The sequence below is a fragment of the Momordica charantia genome (assembly GCF_013281855.1).
Source record: "Momordica charantia cultivar OHB3-1 chromosome 5 unlocalized genomic scaffold, Mcharantia_2.0 BLBB01000005.1, whole genome shotgun sequence".
In the NCBI taxonomy this organism is placed as follows: Eukaryota; Viridiplantae; Streptophyta; class Magnoliopsida; order Cucurbitales; family Cucurbitaceae; genus Momordica; species Momordica charantia.
This window is the reverse complement of record NW_028275163.1, coordinates 21847624-21872191: the sequence shown is the minus strand read 5'-3', so window position 1 is coordinate 21872191 and position 24568 is coordinate 21847624. Positions and strand designations below refer to the sequence as shown.

Below are 24568 nucleotides of genomic sequence, written 5' to 3'. Positions count from 1 at the left end.
GAAGATCTAATAAGCACATTCTTTCCTTACATGGAAGGTCGAAGAAAATCGTTGTTGAGTATCAGATGCAAAGTTCGCAAATGGGGAAGATTGACTGGCAACCAGATCAGATGGTTGAGATATTACAGGTGCAACTGTTGGAGGTGGAGGCACTGGAGGTAGAGGTGGTTGAGTTGGAAAAAACCTCTGCTCATAGAATCCTTGAGATCCTATCGATAGTGGTCCACTGCCAAGATTCTGAGGACTATTTTTGTGGAAGTAATTCTGTGTACTTGCCCTAGGCTCAGCCAGTAACTTTGAAGGTGGCGTAATTGCATTGTTGTAGGCAGAGTTAACTGTAGCTGAAGTATCAACCCCACCTGTACTTCTAACTGGAATAGCATTCTTTCCATCTTCAGGATGCTCAAAATACTTCTTCCCAGAGGACACACTAGATTCACGAGCCAATGGGAATTCAGGACGTGAAACAGACATCCTGGAAGAAAATTCACTTTGGGTATTCTCATCAACATTAGATGCAGACGGTGCACATATGGGAGAAAACTGACTTGTATCATTACCATTACTTTCTGTCTCTTCAACAATAGAACGAGGAGAACCTTGTTCAACCAAGACAGAATCAGATTGCTGTAGATTATTATCTAGGTGAGGGAAGGGTAATTTGTCATCAGGATCAGAGTCTTCATCAAATACAATATCAATCCCCTGAAGATCATCATCAAGGTCAGTCTTTAACTGCTTAGGTTTGCTTATTTTCTCCAAATCTGTGTCACTTACAGGAACCCCACCACCCTTCACTTGTGATGCGGCCTCCCCAACAACAGCTGCAACAGGATTCTGGCGTTCCCTTTGTCTGGCCATAAACTCATCCACATGTATTGATGGAGGTCTCCCACTAGAAGACCCTACTCGCTGAATAGCAATTACATTAGAATTAATAGCCCCATCAACATTTCGTTCTCTTGCAACATAATCATCAACATGCATAGAAGGAGGCCGACTGGTATTTGGTTTGCGCTGCCGAAAAGTATCTCTACGTGATGGAAGTGAAGGGGCAGTAGATATCCCAGATCCACGTGCAAATGTGTTCTGGGATGAGATCTCAGCTGGGGAGTTCTCTCCTCTAGCACGCCTAGCTTGCCCATCCAATGTTGACATTTTCCTTTTTGCAGGAAGAGCATTCATTCTATCAGGTAATATTTCTGGACACTCCCACATAAACTTGTCCCCGATACCTAAAAGAAGATTGTCATCCACACTTCCAATGCTGTCATCGGAAAACTGGCAAAGCTTCAGAGAATCTAATATATTACTCGGTATCAAAGAAGCATCAGGTGGAGTAATATCTTCAACCTTAACTGAACCAGTAGGCTTCTCTAACAATAATAACAATGATTCTGCAGTCTCTAAAACCTGTAATTCATGCTAAGGTCGTAAACTTTAACCATAAATTCAGAGGAAAACTAAGAGTGTGATTACAAATATTTTATACCTGATGCATCAAAGTTGGTATGTTGGAGTCTTCTGGATAATCACCAATTCTCAATTTTAACTTGAAAACATCAATCATTTCTTGTATATAACCTATAGCATCTTCGGACGAAGAAACAATTACATCATCTACAGCATCAGCAAGGCCAAAGAGAAATTTCACTTCTCCGATCCTGTCCAAGACCAAACTACACAACGACAAGCTGTAAGCTTACCAATTACAACCCCCCCCCCCCCCCCCCCCCCACAATGATAGAAAAAATGTATCAATAATCAAACTATACAAAAGAAAAGGAATTAATCTGTACTCAGCACAAAAGGGAATAGAGAAATCTTCTATAATGACTTGAATGATAGAAAGAGGAGTTGCATGCTAATTTGGACGAAAAACACCATCTAAAAGCTAAAAAAGAAAATGATACTTGACTTTTCTTTTCTTTTCCTTTTTCAATGAAACACCATTGTTAATGTGAAAATATTATAAAAAATAATTGTAAGAGGTATACACCATCAGGAAAACACGGAAGTACTCCACTTCCTGAGCTAATTATCCTCCCAAAAGATATTTGGTCCTTCCTAATCAAAACTACCACATTGAATCTTCTGAGGACATTTTTCCACAAAATTTAAGACTTCCAAATGATATTGTGGGTGATTTTTAGTAATTGAATAAGAAATCTTGGATGCCGACGCATCAGGAAGAGACAGTTGATTTTATAAAAAAAAATGATGGGAAACAAAACTTTTCATTGAGACACAGTTGATTTTTAAAAAATGATTGCAACTATTTCTAGAAAAGTTAGTCATCGGTTTAAATACAAGATACATACATTTTATCGGGTGCATATTTGTGTTTATAGGATAACCATTTATTTAGAAATCAACAAACATGTTCTAAAGGAACCTCCCCTTGGAGATGTTACAAATTCACTCATGGTTTAACTGACTCTGATATGAGGAAGAAATTATAATACAATAATACTTATGCAAGAGATTTCAAATACTATGGACATCATTACAAGGTCAAAAAATAAACATAAACACGCCAAGTGACAAAATATATTGACACAATCAGCATACATAAACTCAGCTTACATACACCAAGTATTTGAATTATCAAAGTAGCCAAATAGCTCAAGAAGAGACCTAACCTTGATCCATCCAGGCATAAGCTTAATGATCCTGAAGACAGCGCATCAACTGCCTGAATTGCATACCTTGGTATATAATCATTTGAATCAATTGATATCAATAACTTTTTCCAGCAAAATAGCAGAGGAGGATTCATCCTCCAACTTGATACATTAAAAGAGAAGTCACTTCCCTTTTTGTGTCCTTGAGATTCAAGCTCGTCAACATTATTAATATCAATCAAAATAGATGCTAAAGCAGTTCGCCCTTCACTACAAGATCCCAAGGTCCTGAATGCTGCAAGACAAGCAACTAATTCTTTTCCAACAGGCAGGACCTGAGAATCAAGAAATGCTAGTTAATCAAAAAAGCAAGTAGGAAACTACGTTCTTCTACATGAGGTAGCTTTTGAAAGAACGAGAAGACAGGGGAAATCAATCAACTAGAAGCTCCTTATCAAAGATGAAATTCAGGTTCAAAAAATAAAAAAGAAGCTATTTATCAAAGATGAAATTCACGTTCAAAACTGAAAGCTCACATCTAACCTGATAAGATTTAATCTGCCCTACAACCAAGAAAAACGAGATCGGGAGACAATACTCCAAAATTCTTATAAGATGAAAAACCATTTTGTTGATAATTTGATATCTGGAATATATTATAAAATATACAAACAAACTGAGACTTTACAAAGAAGACCATTTTATCAAAAAAAAAAAAGGACCTTCAATTTCCAGTACATATCATCAAAGGTGTCTTTCTCTCGTCCCATAGCTCCATAAAATAGGACTGAAATTGCTATTCTTGATGATATTAGCTATACCTTATAATATTTTAAGTCCATGCACACAAAAATAAATAAATAAGAAGATAATATTTCAAATTTTCAAGAAAAATCATAAGGAATATAACAAAACCTTTGAAATTTGCCAAATAAATCCGGAACGTGAAAGAATTTTTCCTTCTTGATTTTAACCCAATAGTTCAACCCTCCAATAATAGCAGGATACTTGGTATTTAGAAAAAAAAAAACTCGTAATTTTTAATAGAACAATTTGACAGTTTACACTGAAAATTTATAAGCCTTAGCCTTGGTTGTGTACAAGGACATTTTACCATTTAATAGCAATTATGAGCATAAAAACAGGTCATTGCTACGAATGAATTCATTATAATTTTTAAGTTTCAACTCAGAAGCTGTCATCATGAACAAGAAGTCTATGACCAAATCACTTCAGAAAGGGACAAGAATCTACCTGACAGAACTGTAGAATACAACATAGAATCAACGAATAATCTTCTGCGCTTAATAAGCCAAAGTGGTGCCTAGCACAAATTAAAATTTGCATACACATTATTGTGAATTTTCTTAAGGAAGAAGTAAAATAAATAACGTGTAAATAATTTACTTACAGATTGTGTTTTCCAATGTGCTTAAGAGATGGCCTAGAGTAGCAAAGTAACGAAAAGGACTTGAAAACAGGGAGGCACCAGTTGAGTATAGAAAACCCACATTTAGTAGAGAATCTGGACCCGGGAACCAGCTTTTCGTCTGAATCTAAGTCATCCAAACATCTATGTGATACTTCAATTAGCAACTGGATAGCATCCTCATTCAACAATAGCGCCTGAAAAAGAATTAGTATAACGTAAGAAAATCTGTACCTGATATTTAAATCTTTGTGTTTTGAAGGATCGGGAAAGTTTCACTACTTAGGAAAACTGAAGTACCTTGGCATGAGGATGCTCCAATAAGCTGGCAAAAAAATCAAGATACCTACATATCTGCAAAGGAAATGACACAAGGCCACAGAATTAACAGGATGAACCATAAGACACTTGACGAACAGGGGTACAAAAATAAAATCATTAGAGGTAAAACATTTTAATCCATAAACCAAACAAGACTGGAAGAAGTTAATAGTCCTTATCCTCTTATACAACGGTGAAGTGAGTGAGCGCACAATTATAATCTTTAGGATCTTTCTTTATCTTCTATCTTTATTTCTTTCTTTCTTTCTTTCTTCTTTCCTTTTTTTTTAATAGGAAAAAAGTTCATCCATGGAAGAAATCATTACAAGGGGGATGACAACTCCTCCAATCCAAAATTTCCAACGATCAATCCAGTTTTATCCAAGTAATCAAATGAATGCTAATGCAAGATGCCAAATGGTGAATAATGAAATCAGTAGAGGAGAGAAAAAAGGGCAACCACACCAACTTAACATTCTTCAATGCTCAGTTAATGCTCTCATATCAGAACAGCATAAATCAACAGTGTGATCCTATATCAGAAGTAATCTAAATGAATTATTAAAAAAAAATCTAAATAAATTCTAATAAGAATCAAATCCAAAGAATTCCCCAATCTTATCTTCACTATGTTCCCTACATAGTCCAAACTATCGATGGCTTTCAATAATCATCCAAATAAACTACATGGATTGAATCCCCCAAACATGCACCAAAATTGTGCGATGATTACTTTTTCTGAATACACAAACACAAAAAAAGTATATAAAAAAAATAAGATATGGTCACATAAAGGAAATACAAAGAAAAAATATTGCATAAAAAAAGAATTAGTCATGGTCCTTTTTTAGGGTAAAATACACTTTTGGTCCATGACATTTCGAAAGAGGCAACTTTAGTCCACATAGTTTGTGTTCTAAATGGTCCCAAGACCATTAGTTGACTAACAGAAGATGAATTGGCTGTTAACTTGCTGACAAGTTTTGGTGACATGGATTCTTTAATGAGTTGGCAAGTTTTATCTTTTTGGCTTATGTGACATTTCTCTTCCTTTCTTTACCAACCCTTATCCTTCCTCTACTTCCTTCTTTTCTCCTTCCTCTCCGAAGAGCCCAGTGCCAGCCATTGCAGTCCTCCTTTCTCTGTCTTGCCGACGCTGCATCCCTTCCTTCCCTGCCATGCTGATTCTCGCTCTTTCCTTCTTCTTTCTTTTTTTTTCCACTTTCATTCCCCTTTCTTTTTTCCTCCCTACAACGAGAACCCACCGCCACTCTCCTACTTGCCATCGTGCCGAGTATTGACACTTTCCTTGGTCACCAAAGATTGTCATCATCTGCCACCCTCGTCCAGATCATGGAATGAGTGCCGTCATTCCAAATCTGGAAATATGGTGGGGTTCCAGGTTTGGAATGAAGAGCCTCGTTCCAAATTTGGATGATGGCAACAGCTGTCTATGGGCGACACGATGTCAAGACGACGACCTTCGCCAACCTAGGACAATGGTGGGGGGCTCTCGCTAAAGGAGGAAAAGAGAAGGGAAATTATTGGAAAAAGAATAAAAAGAGAAGGAAAGAGGGAGAATCAGCACCATGAGGAAGGAGGGAAGCAGCAGTCGGAAAAGGAAGGAGAAGGAAAAAAAAGGAAAGAGAGAAGGGAGAAGGAAAACTTAGACAAACTTGTTAACTCATTAAAAATCAGTATCGGCAATCTAGTCTGCAAGTACCTGTTAATTCATCTTCTATTAGTCAAATAAGAAGCATTTTTTCAAACCTTAAAGTGTTTCTTTTGAACTTCAAGGAAGGTGCCCTCTTTGCAAGCAACACAGTGAGTCCATCGGACACGTATTCCTCACATGCCCCTACACAGCAGCTCTTTGGAACAAACTCTTACCCCTCTTTGGATGGTCGGCTGCCCTCCCCACCGATATGTCTACAGTGAGTCCATCGGACACGTATTCCTCACATGCCCCTACACAGCAGCTCTCTGGAACAAACTCTTACCCCTCTTTGGATGGTCGGCTGCCCTCCCCACCGATATGTCTCACTTGCTTGCTTTGACTCTTGTGGGTCACCCATTCAAGAAAGAAAAAGCTAGCCTATGGATCCACTTCATTCGGGCTCTTCTTTGGACTAATGAACGGAACCGTCGAATCTTCCAAGCTTTGGAGTGCTCACCACATGCGACTTTTGAATCCATTGTTTTTTTGGTCATTACTTGTTGTAAACCCCTCTTTCACTCGTACAGCTTCACCTCCTTGTTAACAAATTGGAGAGCGTTTTTGTAACCCGCCTGTGGGTCCTCTTTCTTTTTCGTAATCTTCCATCCTTTTTTCATTATATCAATGAAATCGTTTCGTTTCCCAAAAAACAAGCACCAAAAAGACACCAAAGTCAAACCTCAAAGGACCAAAAGTATATTCCACCTTTTTATTGAATATTTTTCAGCTTTAAAAAAATTAAATAATGTTCATGAATACAGTATGAGAATGTCAATAACATATAGCAAAATTATGTACCGCTTATAGAAAAAAACTCAAAGAAATTTAAAATCAAAGATGTCTGTCATCACAAGCCTGACCCGACTAAGTCCAATTTGTTGACATTTTTTATTTTTTTTTATAAGAAACACCAAAGCACTTTTATATAAGAAGAAGCATGATACAAAAAACAGCTTATGGTTGGGGGAAGAGATATCCCCCTCCCAAAAGCTAGTGAAGAATAGCTCTCCAATCTTGAAGTAACAATGGGAGGCTACAAAAGAATTTTCTATGCCTATAGCACCACCAAGAATAGTGTAATTGAATCGTATTATAAAAAGTTTCAAAAGTAGAAGACTTCTCCTCAAAGATTATGTTGTTTCTTTCCACCCAAATATTCCATAGAAGAGCTCTAGCGGCACAATTCCAGAAAATCTTTGCTTTCCTCTTAAGCTGCCACCCTCGCAGGACTTCATGTAGCCAACCATCGATATTCTTGGGCAACCAAAAGGAGAGACCGAAGATTTGGAATAGAAAAGACCACCCGTTCTTTGCAAACTAGCAATGAATGAAAATATGATCCATAGACTCTTCATTTTGACTACACATAACACAGAGAGAAGGAGAAAGGTCCCAGTTTGGACATCTTTTCTGGAGCCTCAATGATGTATTAACAGCCCTCTTTTCTAAGGTTCAAAGGAAGACTTTTAACTTTCTTTGGAATAGAGTATTTCCATAAAAGAGAGATTAAGGGCGGGTTCAAAGAAGGAGCATCTTCAAACATGATTTTTAGGGCCGATTTAACTGTAAAGCCTCCGGATGATTCAAGAACCAAACCACCTTGTCAACTCCCTCTCGCAGCCGAATGGTATCCAATATGCTCATAAGATCAACCCAACTTTCAATTTCTCTGTCAAGCAGACCCCTTCTTATGGCAAGGTCCCAAACTAGCTGGTCATCTTTCCAACAATCAAATACTGTAGCCTCCTTTTTAGCGACAAAGCAAAAATATCGGGGGAAGTCTTGAGCGAGCGTGGAATTCCCTGTCCATCTATCCAACCAGAAGCGGACTCTGTTACCGTGATTAGCTTTGAAAGAGAGAAACTTGAGGAAAAGAATGTTTTTTTTTGCTATTTCAAACCAGGGTTTGCCAAATGCTCTTCCTTTGGGCTTTTTGGACAACCACCCGTGAGGTTCTGTCCTCTCCTCCTTAGGGCTTCTTCCTCCTGACTCCTGAGTAAACCTCCAAAGCCATTTTTGAAGCAAAGCATTGTTCTGAAGGTGGAAAGCCCCAATGCCAAGCCCTCCCTTTTTCAAGGACAGAGAAGTGGTGTCCCAATTTACTAAATTCCTGTGGGGAAGAGATTTACCTCCATTCCAGAAGAAATCTCTAACCAACTTGTCTAGCTCTTTCGCAACCCCTATGGGGGCTTTCAAAAGGGATAAGTAATAAATAGGCATACTATTCAAAATCGATTGGGCTAAAGTCAATCTTCCTCCTTCGGAGAGAACAATCTTTTGCCATTTTCCAAGCTTTGGTTTCAGCTTCTCAACCACTGGCCGCCAAAGGGCTACAGATTTGAAGTTACCCCCAAGAGGTAAACCAAGATGAGAGAAAGGAAGTTCTTCCACTCTACAACCCAGTCTCGAAGCTTTAGGAATTAATCTATCAGCCCAGACATTTATGTCTATAAGGGAGGTCTTGTTCAGGTCTAATGAGAGGCTAGAAGCTCTTAAAAACAAGTTTATCACAACCCAGCATTTAAATAAGTAACCATTCTCATCTAGACAGAACAAAATGGTGTCATCGGCATATTTCAAATGAGAGATCAAAACCTTCTTTTCCCCACCTCAAAGCCCTTTATCATTCGCTTCTCACAACAAAGATGAACCAAACGGCTAAAAGAGTCACCAACAAGAGTGAAAAGGAAAGGAAAGAGGGGGTCTCCTCGTCTTAGACCTCTTGTCACCTTGATTTTGCCCCTTGGCCTTCCATTAACAATAATCGAGAAGTTTGCTGAGGACAAACAGCCCCTGATCCACATTCTCCAACGCTGCCCAGAGCCTTTTTCTCCAGAACTACATCTATAAAATCCCAATCTACTTTGTCATAAGCTTTCTCGTAGTCAAGTTTGAGAAGAAAACCTGATTTATTTGAAGACTACCAGTCACCCACCATCTCAGCAATAACTAAAATGACATCCAAAATCTGCCTTCCTTCCACAAAGGCTGCTCGGGCGTCTGCTATGATGGAAGGTAGGACCTTTTTGAGTCTGTCGGCCAAGACCTTAGCAATAATCTTGTACAAAGAGGAAATCAGACTTATGGGGCGATAGTCACCAACTCTGTTCGCTTGAAGTTTCTTCGGTATCAAACATACATAAGTCTCATTAGTGCGCGCATTAATGATTCCATTCCTAGAAAATTCTTGTAACACCTTAAGCAAGTCAAGCTTCAAAATGTTCCAAGCTTTTTTATATAACTCTGCTGTCATTCCATCCGGGCCTGGGGACTTCAAATTTCCCAAGCTCTTGACTGCCCTATAAATTTATTGCTCCGTGAAGGGAGATTCAAGCCAAACTTGCCAATGGGAACTTGGGGGGACCAATCTAAGTCTTCAAAAATAAATCTCTGACCTTCTGCCATGGAATACAGATTTGTAAAGAAATCAAGGATTTCCTTTTCAATTTCCCTGTCTGATGAAAGAATCTGCCCATTACAATCAACATGAGAGCGAATGGCAGCTTTGTTCCTTTTTCCCGACACCCATTTATGGAAAAAATGGGAGTTTTCATCAACCTCCTTTAGCCACTGAAGTTTGAAGTTTGCATTTTTGGGCCCACGATTGTTGCTACTTTAAGGTTAACTCCAGAAGGTCAACTTTAAGCGAAAAAAGCAGGGGGAACGGGAAGGGTTTAAAAACCCCCTTTCCTCCTCTTTGTCAATCTCATCAATCTGATCAAGAATGCTTTATTTAAAAGAGCCACATTCCCAAACTCTTCTTTGTTCCATTGGATAAGAAACTTCCTCAGACCTCTCGACTTTTCCATAAAGTCATACCCTGGCCATCCATTTGAAGGCAAAGAAGTCCACCACCCTTCTACTTTCTCTATAAAATTAGGGTGGTCTAAACACATGTTCTCAAAATGTTCTCAAAACGAAAGGGAGAAGGACCCAATTTTTGAAGGCCTAAATTCAGTTGAAGGGGGTAATGGTCCGAAGTGGATCGCGTTTGTCTGTACAAGGTTGACTCTTTAAAATGCTGAAACCATCTTTGAGCAAGGAAGAATCTGTCAATTCTGGTTGCAGTTGGAAATTCTCTTAAGTCTAACCATGTGAAAGAGCCATTCTTCAAAGGGACTTCTTCCAAAGTGCTCTCCTCTATGAAATCATTAAAGTCTCTCATACTTCTGGTAACTCTATCCTCTCTCGACTTTTATGTAGGATTTCTAACTACGTTAAAATCACCTCCAATACACCAATCTTCATTGCATAAACCAGCTAAGTCCCTTAACTCTTGCCAAAAAAGACCTCTCCCCACAGTAGAGGAAGGGCCATAGACAATAGAGATCCAACCTTGGAAACCATCTACAAATCTGAACAGAACCGAGACTGAAAACATACCCAAGACAAAATCTTCTACAACAATGCTATCCTCATTCCACACAGTGTTGTTGAGGCGCACCCGGGCGCTCGCCTCAGGCGAGAGGCGAGGCGATTTCGCCCAGGTGCGCCTTGCAAGGTGCCCAGGCGAGCGCCTTCAATCGGGAGCTCGCCTCGGTGCACCTTTGTGCGCCTCTCGCCTGAGGCCAGGCGATCGCCTCGTTGAAGCGAGGCGATCTGCCTTATTTATTTTATTTTATTTTAATTTTTAATGTGTTTTTTTTAAAAGAACCTTTCTCCCTCGCGAAATACCTCAGTCCACAGACCCTAACCATTCTCTCTGCCTCTCAACATTCACCTTCACCACCCTCAATCTTCGGCCATCGCCCACTCCCGTCTCCGATCATCACCGTCGCCGCTCCCGTCTCTGACTAAACTTATTGCATTTGGTTGTTTTATGTATCTTGTTGACATTTACTATGACACTATTTTGGTATTTATTTTTTAAACTATGTTTACTATATAAATTTATGCACTATATATATAATTTTTATTTATTTATTAAGGTGCGCCTCGCTTCACTCGGGCGTCGCCTTTGTATCGCCTCTCGCCTCAAGGCGATCAAAGGGCTTATCGGCTTGAGGTGCGCCTTGCGCCTCGAAAACACTGATTCCACATCACTAAGACACCGCCGGAAGTGCAACCTTTTACCAATTTGTTAACCTTTTACCATCTATGATCTATCAAAACCTAATGTTTTCACTATACTATTCTGTGTCGCATCCATATAGCTCATTTTGGATGCTCATTTTGGTCCACAATGTGTTTGAACATGTTTGAAAATGCGAGACTGTGCATTGTATATGAATTTCTATGTATGTGTATCTACGATACTACATATATGTATAGATTTATGTATTAAACATGTGTGCATCCTAACAATCTCGTTCCAGTATATAACATGTGTCTAACAAGTGCCGTAATGTCCAGTATATGTTAATTGTTAAACACAAGTATATTACCCAAACTAAAGTGGAATCTAAATACAAAGATAAAGGGCTTTAAAACTATCATGGGAATATAAAAGTTTTACTTTGTAAGCATCCATGTCTGAAAGAGAAGACAAGTCAGAAACACGAGCACGTGTCCACAATAATATTGGTCGCAGAAGAATAGAAGCGCTGTCAGCTTTTTGACAACAAAGGCGAATTATAAATATCCGAAGCATGTCTTGGATGACAACCAATGTCTGTCAACATCAAACATAAGTAATAGTCAAGACAAAATTTTCACAACACGTAAGCAATAAATAAATGCACTCAAAGTAGCAAACAGACCACTCACCGAAATGGCATAATGTTGGACAACTTGGGAAATCTTTTCAAGCTGTTGCAATAGTTGACCTGACAGTTTCTCTTGGTGACCAGGCTCCAAATACCAATTGACGTCATTCTCAATTTGAGGCCCCAATATTGTCCTGATACCAAGTTTTTTAACGGCACTCAACAGAGGCATACCATTCTTCCAAAGCCAGATTCCTTCATCAGGAAATAAATCATTCTAGCACCATAACAAGGATAGATAAAGGGTGAGGACAAATTAAAGCTGCAAATGGCAATTCAAATAATTGATGCCAAATAAAATTTCCTTCTTGCATAAAAAAAATTAAATCCACTAAAAGGGTGAAACAGAAATAACCGAGGGATACAAATCTTTACGTTACAAGTTCATACTTCATAGTGAAACTTAAAACAAAAAGTCTATCGAACCAGCCTATTCATCACGATCATATCCAAAGACAGAGAGAATTACAGCAAAGAGCTTTAGCCTTTACTTTTTCCTCTGAATGTCACTTGTTTATAATTGATGATGAAACTTGATTCAAATTCAATTATTATAATTTAATAAGTTACGGTACTTGTAGTTTCTCCCTTTTACCCTATCTTCTAAATTTAAAACTTTTTGTATTCTAAAATCCTTGGGAGAATTTTAGGAAGGGGCGAACTTGAAGGGTCTTGTAACTCATTAGGTGGAATCTTACACCTCTTCTTTTCAATAAAATAATTTGGAGGTGATTTAATTTTGTTGCATTCTTTGTAAGAGTCAATGATTCAGAATAAAGTGGGGCTTCCACAGTTGTTACTGACTGTGCAGAGAAGTCTCTGTGTGGTCATTTTTTCAAGGGAAGAAGAAAGTGTTGTGAATTAGTGCTATCAAAGCTATTATTTAGGATCTCTATTTTTAAATAAGCCAGAGAATTCATTTTCAACAAGAGGAGCAGGTCGGAGATGGTTTGGGCCCTTGCAATATCCTAGCCTATTCTGGTTGCACTCTATCTAATTTTTTGTAATCACTCCTTAATACTAGTCGTTGCAGGTTTTTATAAGTTCCTCCTTTAAGGGACCTTTCTGTAAACATTTTTCACAGACTCTAGTTCCTATAAAAAAATAGAAAACAAGACGGTGCAAGCTGCAGGTTTCTTTTGGAAAACACCTAACTGGTTACAAAGAAAGCTGCACTCCACCATATTGATATTTGACCAGCATCTTAATTGTTATTTCAATGGAAAACAAGACATTCTTTAGGAGTCTGGGGCTTAATTACCAGCAGACAGAGCAAGCTGCAGGTTTCTTTTGGACCCAAAGCCTGTAAAGAGGTAGCTTGGGCACTATTAAGGAGTGAGCTGAAAAGGCCAGGAGTCCAGCCATAAACAGGCCAACAAGCAAGTACGGACACCAGAAGATGGCAGACAGCTCCAAAACCAAGTGCAGAATTGGGAAACGGTGAGGATAAATCAAATGCACCAGCAGCTAGTTTTGGACTGCATTCACACAAATGGTCAATCATGAGTGGAAAACTTGAGCTCTTTTTTTTTAACAAGAAACAAACTTTTCATTGAAATAAAAAGGAACAGTAATTGTTCAAATTTACAAACCCCGGAGGGAAAACTTGAGCTGTCTTGTGACAAGAAGTTCTTTCATACCTCACTTCTCGATGCAATCTTACAAGAGCATTCATTAGTTTTGAATTCCTATGCTCCTCTTTAGCAACCTACATATATTAACAAAATAAAAAATAAATTCTAATGACACAGAACAAACAGTGTGGAGTAACAAAGCATTAAATGATATGTGCATCAGAACCATCAATCCCTTCCAAAATATTGATTAGTCAAATAACTAAAAATACACTCTATGGTGTTTGGCCAGGGAGGGTCTTTAAAGAGATTGTCGTCTGATAGCTATTCCAGATATGGAAAACATTTGGGGATTATTTGAAAATTATTCTGAAAAACTGTTTGCTGTTTTTAAAGACAACATTTATTCTAACTCAGTAAAACACAAGCGGTCTATGAAGTCTTTCATGGTTCTGCAGATCAAACAGACTTAGAGGAAGTAAAGCAAAGTGAGGATGTTTCCTTTTAGATTCTATCTTGGGTGTTTATGCAATTTCACTTTTTTAGGAGATCTTAAATTTCCGAACAAGATTTTACCAGGTAGCCATCAATTTTCCCACTAGTCTTTGACAAATATAAAAAGCAAGGTCTCTAAATTACTTAAGCCATTCCCTATAGCACAAGCATCTGCCAAAAACTAAATAGAAGCTCCACCGCTTGCCTTGAACAAAGATCTTTCCTTAATCAAGTCTATCTATGCACTTGGCAATAGAAGTCCAAGGACCAAACGAGATAGTACAAGAACATCAATTGGTAGACTACCAGTAACAAAGAGACAACCTCCATTCATGATTCCCTTAAGCCTTGTCATGTGGGTAGAATTCCAAGCATAAAAAGAAGTATAAATATCTTCATATATACCAGATGCTCACTAATTAGTACCAAGTTTTTAAGCTCTCTGTAGCATAAACTACTAATACATTTTCTTTTATAAGACAAGGTTGCCACCAATTGCAACAGCATGCACTAAAATTTTCCCTTCAATAAAAATAGCCAAGTAGTGTCTCGTTTCACAATAATCCATATTTGCAGCAATAAAATAATTGTTTTCCTCCAAAAATGTAGTTATTGCCTACAATTGGGAAGTGCATTAGCATAAATATGATAGCAACAAGTAATACCATATATGTATGTACGTATGTGTACACACACATACACAAGCAACATCATCAGAGACTCTAATCCAGATTGAGGGAGTATCCCAATATTCTTAATGTAAAATAAGATTAATACGTGTATGCCAATAAAACTATAACTTATAGAATTAAAAAAACCCAAGTACCATGTCAATTCATTGATTGAAAAGAATTCTGAAAAGTCTACTCTAACTAACCTGCAATGTTTGCAAGAGATTGAGAAGCAGCACCAAGCATGGTACCAAAAGATTGACTAGGCTCTGCTCTCGATTACGTTCCAAGAGCAAATCTGATGTAGAATTGCATTCTGTACCCTCGTCAACGAGATAATCTGTCCAAAAATACCGTCAATCACAGAAAAACATGAGTATCATCAGGATAGAGCAGAATGCATAGTTTTTTGGAAGGTTATAATAAATTTCATTAACAAGGAACAAATACTTCTGTAAGAGAAGGATAACAATGGGCTTATGTCGTGCACCTATATACCATAATGGATAATAAACCGAGCTTTCATAGAGAGAAGAAAAAATATACAAGGACATACAAAAAGGCAGCCCGATAATAGGAAACCCTAGAGAAAGTGGCTCCAATCCAAAAGAATGACACCTAACTGAAAATTACAAAACACCTTAGAAACATACCTCACAAGGACGTAATCTAATAAGATCTAAAACATACTCCCTAAATCTCTCCACCTGCCTAAAAATTCTATTCTATCCCTCAAGTCAAGTGTCCCAGCTCTAGATTCTATTTCTCCCCATCATCAGTTCATGCCCCAACCCCCAGAAATTTGAAAATGGCACTTGGAACCAAGGGACTCCCAGTAATGTGTGAAGGAAGCTCCCCAGCTTGCCATTGGCTTCTGCTCATTCCTGCTATCTCATCTCACTTGATGGTAATACTTATTATTTGCAGTCGACGAAACCACCTATCAATCTATCTTTCTATTTGAGGTGAGGGCAAACCAAAACCCGAAGTGTGAGATTCTGATGGTTAGCTTTTCAAAATAGATAAAATAGGCATAGGCATTCTGAGTTAGGAGGTGACAACAAGCTTCTTTATTTAATTTCAATATAGAATGTTGCATGCTTTGCCTCGCCTCTTCGAGGCTCTCATCATTTTTGTAACTAGCAGCTAAGTGACCCAAGTAGATTAACAAACTACTAATAGTGTGGTTGAGAATATGCCACTAATTACTAGTTAATTCATAGAACACAATTTGGATCAAGATACCGAAAGAAAACTACTCTACAGAATATACGAAGAGGCCATCTCAATCTTCACAAGTTAGATGCACCAAAAAGGTAAAAGCCAACAGTTGTTATTCCTTTATAGGATTATATCACAGGGATTAACACCTCAAAAACTAAGGCCCATAGAACGACCATCACTTTTAGGGCACCTTCCCTGGTCTCCCTTATAAAATCAGAATATAAAAAGTTGAATTTTCTGAAGCCACATTATTACATGTGAATGATTTAAACAACTAACCATTATTGTTTGAGAACCTCTCCAGCATAAATCGACAGTCAACTAGTACTGCATAAATAATCGCTACTGCACCTTCATCATACAGGGCAGCAGCAACAGTCTACATCAAAAAAATAGTTAGGCTCTTGACAGACGATTCAGGCACAAGCTTAAACAAAAATTTTAAGAACAAAACAAAACAAAATTAGTATCATACTGAGTTTTCTGAAATATATGCCAAAATCTGGAATGCAGTAGTCAATTGTGCTATAGATGAGTCACGAAGGGTAACACCATCAAAAGTCTTTTCAGAAATGGTTTTACCAAGATTGTCCATGACATTAACATCAGAACCAGCAGGTTCTCCGGCATTGTCTAAATCTGTCAACTCCGACACTAAAGTATTTGCTAAATTTGAGTTAGCATCTCCCCCAGATGCTAATACAGCAGCATATCTTAAAAGACCAATAGCCCCACTCTTATGGTAAACAACACCAGCATCTATCCATTCCAACAATCGAGTGGGAGCATCTTTTCTATTTGACCCTGGAGTAGAACAATGTAAAGCCTTGTAAAGCTCCATGGCATGCACAATCCAAGAACCAAGTGAAGATGCAGTTGAGTCGGTTACAATGACTTCAAAGATCTCAGCAGCAGAGTGAGATATTGCAAGATTCAGAGGCAAAGCACCTGAATAACACCAAGTTCAAAAAAAACATTTCCATTTCCAAAAAAGGAAATAATAAAGTAGAAAGTAGAATACCAACAGAAAAAAAATACTGTCCAACGTAAATATAAAATTACCACTATTCTTGCTTCCTGGTTCTGGCTCTTTGACCAAACGTAAGGATTCAATTAAAATGACAATGGCCTGGAAAAACAATTGACAATTAAGTCACTCCTAAAGTATTCATAATCGTTTGGTTCAGAAAGAGCAGCAAGAGATCAAAAGTCAATCATAGGCTAATCAGTTTGGTGACTAGTATGTACAAAATTATTTTTAAGTGTTGGCCGAGAGATTAAAAGACTCACCCTTCTACTATTTTTTTAACAAGATACGAAAATACAATGCATTAATCAAAAGAAGATAAATCATCAATCAGTGTTGGCAGATAATGAGGTTGTGGAAGAAGCTCATTTGGATGCTAAATCATCAATCAGTGTTGGCAGCTAATGAGGTTGTGGAAGAAGCTCATTTGGATGCATTTCATCAAATCAATCTCTTGGGCTACATAGTACGAAAGGAATCATCAAAAATCTTCATTGACAAGACATGGTCTTTTTGGCTTTTATAATCTCTTTATTATCAATATTGCTCCTAGGTGGGCCTCTTTTTATATTTCTTTTCTCTTTTTCTCTCTCTCCTTCGGGAGTTTGTATCCTTGAACTTTTTCTCCTTTTCATATATCAATGAAAAGTTGTTTCTGGTTAGAAAAAAAAACCTTCATTGACAAGGAACAAACTTAAGATCAGTTTTTTTAAGATTTGCTTTTGACCAAGGTTTGGCCTTTTGTTTGCAGTGAGTTTGGATTTTCTTGTGTTTTCCACGTAAGATTGACGACTTGTTTCTCAAGAACTTTTGGGGAGGTCTTTTTAAAGCCAAGGCTTCTGTTTTATGGAATTGTGCCATAAGGGCCGTATTATGGCTCATTTGGAGAGAAGGAATAGTAGGCTTTTTGAAGATAAAAAGACCTTAGAGGACGCTTTTTGTTGCAATGTACAGCATATTACTTCGTGATGCACTATAAACCACAAGAAATTCTTTTGTAATTATAGCCTACAATTGATAGTTAGAAACTGGCAAGGCACCATTGTTTAGTTTCCAAGGGAAGGTGATCTCAACCCTCCACCCTTAGGTTGTCACCCCCTTTTGGCTCTTTGAATATATTGTTTCTTATCAAAAAAAAAAAAAAAAAGAACAAGAACAAGAACAAAATAAAGAGAGGTGACAATTTACACCTAGATATAGAAAGGAAAATAATATAATCAAAGAGTCTATCATAGGATTGCTTCCTTTTTTTAGAATAAGAAACTAACTTCTCATTGAAATAATGAAAAGGAACGTAATGTTTTTTTTATATACAAAACAATACTTTCATGGAAAAAAATGAAAAAGATACAAGAACCACAAAAAAGGACCATCTGAAGGGCATACAAAAAACAGTCCAGAAAGAGGAAGCCCCCTAAAGAAAAGGACTTCAATCCAAAAGAATAAGGCCTAGCGTATAATTACAGAAGGGCTTAGAAACCGAGCCCCATAACGAAGTATTAAATCTAACTAAATCCCATACACAGTCCACAGACTTTTCCACCCCCCTAAACAATCTATGATTCCTTTCCGGCCAAATACCCCATAACATAGCTAGAAAGCAAGCCTACCACAAAAAACGACATCTATCACGAAAAGGGGTATAAAAGCACCTCCTACATCATAGCCCTGCAATCCCTAGCACGGACCCAGGATATCCCAAAACACATAATGAAACGATGCCAGAGATCCTGAGCAAACTGACAAGTCCACAAAAAGTGATCAAGGCCTTTCGAGGCACTCTTGCAGAGAACGCACCACTGCGGACCCAAACAAAAGGCCGACCTCCTCTGGATACGATCCAAGGTATTGACTTCCCCAAGAAGGACTTGCCACCCAAAGAACTTGATCTTCTTAGGAACTTTAATTTTCCAAAGAGAGGAGAACCAAGGGGTTGAAGGGGAAGAAGAGGAGGAAGGGGAACTCAAGATATGGTAATAAGAACTCAGTGTTTTCGAGGCGCAAGGCGCACCGCAAGTCGACCAACCCTTTGATCGCCTTGAGGCGAGAGGCGATACAAAGGCGACGCCCGATTGAAGCAAGGCGCACCTTAATAAATAAGTAAAAATTATATATATAGTGCTTAAATTACCTTAAAAAATCAATACCAAAATAGTAAATGTCAACAATACAAAAAATCGATACCAAAAATACTTTAGGTGAAAATATTTGGTGCAAATAAATTTTAACTTAAATAATTAAGAAAAATTAAAAATTTAAATTTAAAAAGAAATTAATAAAATTAGTGGTTAAGTAGAATACTAAAATTAAATCATAAATTAACTTAAATAAAAAAAAAATGTATTGCCATCTTTCCCTTTTGCTTCCGGATGGCAAGATAAAATTGCATGCAATTAATGTGCATGCCTTGAAAACGTAAAAGGAATAGGAAAAGTCTCAACCAAGCATCAAATCCCCATATCTTTTATTCTATTTTTCAATTCTTCTTCTACTTCTACTTTTCCAATTCCTCTTCTTCTTCATCTCTAATTCTTCTTTCATGATTCTTCTTCTTCATCTCTAATTCTTCCTTTCCGAGCACCTACGTCACCCTGAATACACATTCATAGGTGAAACTAAATATTTTGATTGTCTACGAAGAAGGAGAAGGAAGGCATGATGGCTTCATATCGTGCAATGAGCGGGGGCAAAGGCGGTAGCAATGGCAGCAGCAAAGGATGAAGCGGCGGTGAAAGAGGAAGACTTTCGTGTGGGTATTTCGATTTTTGGGTGTGGGTTTGCATCTTTTTTGGGCTTCTTTTGTGGGTTTTTTAAAATTATAACGAAAAAAAAGGAGTCGCCTCGCTTCAAAGAGGCGCTCGCCTCACCTTATGGCGATGGCGCCAAGGCGCACAAAGGCGAGCGCCCGATTGAAGGCGCTCGTCTCAGTGCCGGTTAAGGCGCGTCCAGGCCAAAACGCCTCGCCCCTCGCCTTAGGCGAGCGCCTGGGCACGCCTCGAAAACACTGTAAGAACTACAAGAAAAACCTTTCGACGGGTTGGGGGTCCAAAGCCTCACATCTTCCCTCCCAAGAATAACAGACACCTCGGACACTAGAGTAAGCAAAGAGGACACCTCTAAGGTTTCGCGATCCGTTAAAGCACGAGCAGTGTTTTCAAGGCGCAAGGCGCACCTCAAGGCGACAAGCCATTTGATCGCCTCAAGGCGAGAGGCGATAAAAAGGCGAGGCCTGAGTGAAGCGAGGCGCATCTAATAAAATAATAAATAAATATTATCTATAGTAATTTTAGGTAAAAAATAAAATACTCTAGATGCAAATATTTGTAGAACTATTTAATGTGTAAATAAAGTTTAACTTAAACAATTAGGAAAAATTAAATATAAGTTCTAAAAAATTTTAGTAAACAAAGTTTAACTTAAACAATTAGGGAAATTAAATATAAAGTTCTAAAAAATTTAGTAAACAGTGGTTAAATAAAAGGATATGAAAACATTTGTATTTAAATTAAACAAAAAATTAAACCATGCATTAACTTAAATAAAAATAGTAAAAAAATGGTGAGTGTTTACTGCCATTTGGAAGTTTTGCCACCAGATGGCAATTTTATTGCATGGGAGTATTTTCTAGCACTAGCACTTCTAAGTGCGGCTTGGAAATGTAAAAAAGAAAAAGAAGAGGAGAGGAGGACTGAAGCTAAGAGGAAGATGGAAGCGGTAGGATTTTCAATTTTCAGGTTTTTCAATTCTCTTTAATTCTTCTTTTTTCTTCAACTCTTCTTCATCTTCGATTCTTCTTTTCTCAAATTTTGATTCTTCTATTGTTTGGTTCTTTAGAATCAAAGAGAAACTAAAAAAACATTACAACACGAGGACGTAAGCGGTGGTGGCAGCAAAGGACGGAAGCGAAGGCTTCCAGGTGTGGGCATTAGGTTTTTTGGGTTGCTTTTTCGTGGGTTTTAAACATTATTTAAAAAAAAAAAAAAAAACAGAGGGTCGCCTCCTTCAAAGAGGCGCTCGCCTCCCCTAAGGCAATGGCACACCAAGGCGAGGCAAAGGCGCACAAAGGCAAGCGCCCGATTGAAGGCGCTCGCCTCGGTGCCGTTTAAGGCTCGCCCCTCACCTGAGGCGAGCGCCTGGGCGCGCCTTAAAAACACTGAGCACGAGTAAAGCCCAAAGAAATAGAAGGAACCTCTCCCCGGGATTCAAAACATCGACCACCAAATGAAGCCTCTTTCCAGAAAGACGATAAAGCCAAGGAAACGCAATACAAAGAGGTTTATCTCCTGCCCAAGCATCCTCCCAGAAGTAAGTATTACGACCCTCCCCCACCACAGACCGAATAGAATGAGAAAAGACAGGGAAACCCAAAGCGATAGCCTTCCAAGGAGTAAAATTGCTCACCTTAGACCCACCTGCCGAAACCCAATCAAACGGATGCAGACCAGTAAAAGCTCTCCAATTAGAACATATCAAGCCAGGGGTGTAACTTTTAAAGATAGATGATAAGAAACACCATTGAGAAACTTTGAACTTAGCTATATTGAAACGCATCTCCAGAGGTTGTCTCTTGTCTTAAAAATTCTGAGATTCCTTTCGTACCACAACTCATAAAGTAGTGTCTTTGTAGCATTGAGCCAAAGAAGGTTGACTTTAGGATTAAAGGCTGGCACGAGAAGAAGTTGAAGGATATTGTCAGCAGCTATGTTTCCAAAAACCCAAGACAAATTAAATTCTTCAAGGATAAGTTCCCAGCACTGTCGAGTGAAAGAACATAGGAAGAAGATGTGAACCAAGCTCTCTTCGTCTATCATAGGATTGCTCTTTTTCAACAAAAAGCCTTTGGTTCCTTTCGGTCCATGTTGCCCATAAAAATTCTCCTAACGATGTGCTTCCAAAGGAGCTCCTTTTCTTTTCTGAAGGGGTGACCCGTGAGAGTATATGAGAGAAGACACTTTAAATCAAGGGGTAAAGCCAGGAATGAAGATAGTACCTCATCACAAAATCTTGAGACAAATGAGCAAGTATGGAAGATATGTAATTGTGACTCTACGTCCCTGGGATAATTTTTTTTGTATGTCCATTGTATTTCCTTCCACAGAATAAAAGTATGACTTTTAATTCTATACAGAAAGGAAAAAAAAAACAAAACCAAACTCCAAGAAAGGTACATATTTTTCTAGGAGTTTAACTTATTGGTGTGGTCTCTCCAATGTCTTTAGAAGTTCCTCATCTTCTGAAATCTTTTTTTTCCTTGACAAGGAAAGAGAACTTTCTACTGATGCTGCGAAAAGTCTCCCGACAGAACAAATAACACAAACCCAAACCCCACAACAGAACCACAAGGAACAACCAAACACCAAGCGAACAAAATAAATCAAGACGATCCATAAATATCTTCTTCTGATATTGATGTTTGTTGGAGTTCCTCTCTTTATATTTTATAATCACGTTAGGAGGTTTCATTGTTGGTGCACTTTAAAGGTTATGTCTACACCAAGTCTGTTACTGAATCTATTTTTTACTTTTCACTTATCAATAAAAAGAACACAAACCCAAACCCCACAACCAAACACCAAGCATACAAAATTTGAATCAAGACAATCCCTAAATATCTTCTTCTGATATTGATGTTTGTTGGAGTCCCTTTCTTTATATTTTATAATCATGTTAGGAGGTTAATAATCAACAATTACTCTCTTAATGATCTTATTACAAGTTGGAGAGCTTTCTTGTAATTGCCTTCGGGGCCTTTTGTATATTTCATACCATCAATGAAATATTTGTTTCATATCAAAAAATAATAATAATAAAATAATCACGTTAGGAGGTTTCATTGTTTGTGTGCTTTAAAGATTATGTCTACACCAAGTATGTTACTGAATCTATTTTTTACTTTTCACTTGTCAATAAAAAGTTTTGATACTTGAACTCCCCACCACCACCACCAAAATGGGAAGAGCAGGTGACCAAATAAACATTTTTTTTCTGAAAGAACTGAAAACTGAAAATTAAATGGCAATGAAGCAAGTACTTAATACCTCTGGAAAGTATGTCAGAGCAAGCAAGGCCTGACGTCCGCAGTCAGATCTACAAAATAAAATAAATTGGTCAATTGATTGATTATGCAAGTGGGTACAAATTAAAGGGGAAAGAATCCAGAACTCCACCTAGAAATACTACAAAGTTCCCACAAGACCCATAAAAATTCTTCTGAGTTTGGAGTCGTCATAAGTAAGCGATCAATTGCAGTGACCTGCAGAGGGTATAAAAACTTGGATTATATCACTGCAACTTTATAGTTGAAATGCAAATTTAGAGGGGGAAAGGATAGTAACTTGAATCAATATCTCAGGTATAGTTGTTTCAACTGAGAAAGACAACTTACCACTCTCAAGTGTATCCGTACAATCGTAGCAATATTTGAGGGCTTACAAAAGAAGTTGTTAGAGATAAGGGTTGATGCATATCGAATGGGCATACACTCCTCCAAATTGGCATCTTCATCACCCTTTAAAGCATGAAGAATTGTAGTTGAAAGTTCATAATGGTGGAGTAGGAATACTAGACCTGAAAAGCAGATGTAATATTAATGGTTGCTCTAACATACTTTTCTGAGGTATGAAGTAACTAAAAAGATGGACTTCCACAGCTTCCTGAATGCACCTTTAACCTACAACTCAAAACCCACTCAACTAGGTGGGAATCATACTTGCTTACTATGATCGTATGATACAAAGCATCAATCTCTACAAAGAACCACCATAACTATTTTGTAAGTGAGGCCCTGTTTCGAAGTTTCAAATTAGCAACACCAGCCCACCAAGGACAATGGGACAAGACACTCTCCCACAAGTACCCACCCTCCTGGGACATGATCCCCCAAGACCATGTAACCCTATCGACATCATTCTACCAAAGACGTAAACAGCATCAAGGAACACTCCTTGAAGCAAAAATTCTACCCCAAGCTTACCATTTACCAAGGTAGAAAAGTTAATCATTCAATATCATTTTTAACCCAGGTACATGTGGGATATTGACCATAGAACTATTTTATTTAATAATCAATTAATAAGTCTTTTAAAAAGTAAAAAACCATCTTTCATTCAAACAAATGAAAACACAAAATAAGGGGCATAAATCAGTTAATAAGTTGAGGATGACAAATTGCTGGTATGTTATTGCTCTGATTTTATACTTATAAAAAGAAACAGTTATAATATGACAAATACAATGACCAACCTCCGGTTAAATACATCAAATTTAGCTAAATTACATTATTTAAAAATAGTTCTTATAAAGAATATTATACTATATGATGCCTGTTCACTTCAAAAAGACTATTAATTTTAAAATGTGCAATGCAAATTGTAAGATAAACTAGATGAAGTTTGACAACCTGATCGACAAAAAAGAAGTGAAAGGACAATGGCTTCAATAGAAGATACAATCTCCAAAAACACATCCATGATTTTACTCCCTTCTGAACGCATTATGGAAGATGACAACATTGCAGCTGAAAGAGAAAAAAACCCTCTTTCCTGCTTCCCAAACATATTCACAACATTAGAATATCATCTAAAATCAGGAAAATAAAATTCAGAAGTTACAGTGATCATGAAATTAGCGCTCAGCAGTCATTTATAACACATACTATACAGTTCAATTAAAACTATGGCCATATGAAAATAATCAGGGCTGCCAGACAATTTGCAATGATTTCTTCAAATCATTTCCATGTTAAAATTTGGAATAATTGGAAATCCCCTCTATACCAACAA

General features: G+C 37.8%; 1 protein-coding gene across 2 annotated transcripts in view; it reads right to left on the bottom strand.

Annotated features, from left to right (window-relative positions):
* Nucleotides 1-24568, bottom strand: part of EMB2016 (mRNA methyltransferase EMB2016) — a 32816-nt gene that overhangs the window by 1605 nt on the left and 6643 nt on the right. Inside the window, exons 8-25 of one of the 2 annotated variants that reach the window (XM_088123654.1) lie at nt 24187-24328; nt 23173-23354; nt 22955-23040; nt 22826-22874; nt 16823-16889; nt 16236-16708; nt 16040-16139; nt 14743-14876; nt 13437-13504; nt 13058-13274; nt 11798-12013; nt 11547-11702; nt 4354-4407; nt 4036-4250; nt 3879-3948; nt 2643-2959; nt 1493-1679; nt 31-1425 (exon numbers count right to left, since the gene is read on the bottom strand). In XM_088123654.1, the coding sequence (XP_087979780.1) occupies nt 31-1425; nt 1493-1679; nt 2643-2959; nt 3879-3948; nt 4036-4250; nt 4354-4407; nt 11547-11702; nt 11798-12013; nt 13058-13274; nt 13437-13504; nt 14743-14876; nt 16040-16139; nt 16236-16708; nt 16823-16889; nt 22826-22874; nt 22955-23040; nt 23173-23354; nt 24187-24328 (4128 nt within the window). The remainder of the gene's footprint in view (nt 1-30; nt 1426-1492; nt 1680-2642; nt 2960-3878; nt 3949-4035; nt 4251-4353; nt 4408-11546; nt 11703-11797; nt 12014-13057; nt 13275-13436; nt 13505-14742; nt 14877-16039; nt 16140-16235; nt 16709-16822; nt 16890-22825; nt 22875-22954; nt 23041-23172; nt 23355-24186; nt 24329-24568) is intronic. The other variant, XM_022295740.2, reaches the window with a different exon arrangement.